The following is a 1714-nucleotide window of genomic DNA, read 5'->3' as shown; positions in this document are numbered from 1 at the left end:
ATGTAAGAGAACAAGGTTAGAGAAAGTTTAAAATGAATATATATATATATATATATATATATATATATAAAGATAGATAGATAGATAGAGAGAGGGAGAAAGAGAAAGAGATAAGGCATACGTACTTTGGTGGTGAGGCTGTGATCAGCTCCCTGATCTAGAAGAGCTGCAGCCACTTCTTCATGTCCTTCTTTAGCAGCAATGTGCAGTGGTGTGTATAGATCTTTTGTTGTTGCATTTGGACTGGCACCATGTTGTAGAAGTAGAACGACATTGTCTACATTACCCAGACGTGCGGCAATGTGAAGTGGTGTTTGTTGTTCCTGAAACAGACAGACAAATCATGTATTACAGATGGTGGTGATGGTGGTGGTGGAGATGATACAACAGACCCATGTCTGAAGCTATTTGTTGTCTGTTCTTGAATCAAACTACCAATATCATTTTATTTGCAGATTTTTGTTTTTATTTTACTCTTTTTACATCCATTACCAAAACTGCATCTCAAAAAGTAGGATCCTTCTTCAGAGTCACAAATTAATGCTGAACTTCATAACTTATGTATGATCTTCATTGGAGTATTCCTCACATATCTGAGATGGTGCTGCTCCAATAAACTTGCAAATATGCCAAATCATATCTAAAACAAGCAGCAATGTGCTTACTAACATGGTATAACCTCTGGTTCTTTTCTATCATTACCGCAATGACTTCTGTTCTTCAGAACTGCTTATCTGCATCACTAAATACTTTCCTAGTTCTTCCTTTCCCAGTGATGCACCCACTGCAGTCTTCCTCCTCACCCTCACACTTTTTCCTGTAGACTACAGTCCACTTATTTTATCAACACCAGAAAGATAAGATAAAATCAGTTCTGGTAAAATTTGAAAATTAGAACATTTTAAAAAAAAAGTACTTTGATACATATTTTCTTTGGTAGTCTATCATTTCTGCTGCTACCCTGCCACCCCTCATAATCAACCTGATTTGTCCCAAGTCACAGCTTTATTGAGTGACAAACTAAAAAAAAACATCTCCAAAACAAATCTAGTTTACTTCACTTGCTTTGCCTTTTCTATTCCTTCTTCAGTGACGGTGCTCCTTAGAGCAGTCTAGTCTGGTGTCATCACCACACAGACCCTCTTAATTCACTTAATTTCTCCTCTTTCATGTCCAGACCCAGCACCAAAACCACTATTCTTAGTCCTTTCTTCACAGAATATCTTCATTCTAGAATACCCTTCTTGCCTATAGTTTCCCTGCAATTATCAACTTGCAGTTATTCAAGAAGAAACAAACATTAATTTATCACCTTCACAGGTCTCAGAGCATCTGTGAAGGCCATGGGTAATGCTCCTTCTTTCAGACTACATAATATAAAATAACCTTTTGAGACATCAGTTCTTTACTATTCAAATTTATGTACAAACAAGAGGATTCCATAAAATTTCCATTAGGAACTTTAGAAGTATTTTCCCATGAAAAGATCTTGCATTTCTATTAAACTCATTTGCCAGACAACTGAAGTTTTACGTGTTGTAGCATCTATTTTCAACAGCTATAAACTTTGCTATGAACTTCAGCATTTTGTTTTTCTTTTTTTTTTTAATATCTATCTATTCTGTCTGTGTGTGAGTGTGTATGTGTATATATATATGTATGTATGCATATGTATGTATGTATATATGTATGTATGTATGCATATGTATGTATA

The 1714-nt window shown here is 35.2% G+C and overlaps 1 protein-coding gene across 44 annotated transcripts in view; it reads right to left on the bottom strand.

Moving 5' to 3' along the window:
- Positions 1 to 1714, bottom strand: part of LOC106871604 (titin) — a 454558-nt gene that overhangs the window by 254194 nt on the left and 198650 nt on the right. For all 44 annotated transcript variants that reach the window (XM_052967415.1, XM_052967425.1, XM_052967440.1 and 41 more), the window contains one exon: positions 126 to 323. In XM_052967415.1, coding sequence (XP_052823375.1) covers positions 126 to 323 — 198 coding nt within the window. The remainder of the gene's footprint in view (positions 1 to 125; positions 324 to 1714) is intronic.

The sequence above is a fragment of the Octopus bimaculoides genome, chromosome 4 (assembly GCF_001194135.2).
Source record: "Octopus bimaculoides isolate UCB-OBI-ISO-001 chromosome 4, ASM119413v2, whole genome shotgun sequence".
Lineage (NCBI taxonomy): Eukaryota > Metazoa > Mollusca > Cephalopoda > Octopoda > Octopodidae > Octopus > Octopus bimaculoides.
Note: the sequence above shows the minus strand (reverse complement) of the source record. Positions and strands in the feature narration are given on the sequence as shown.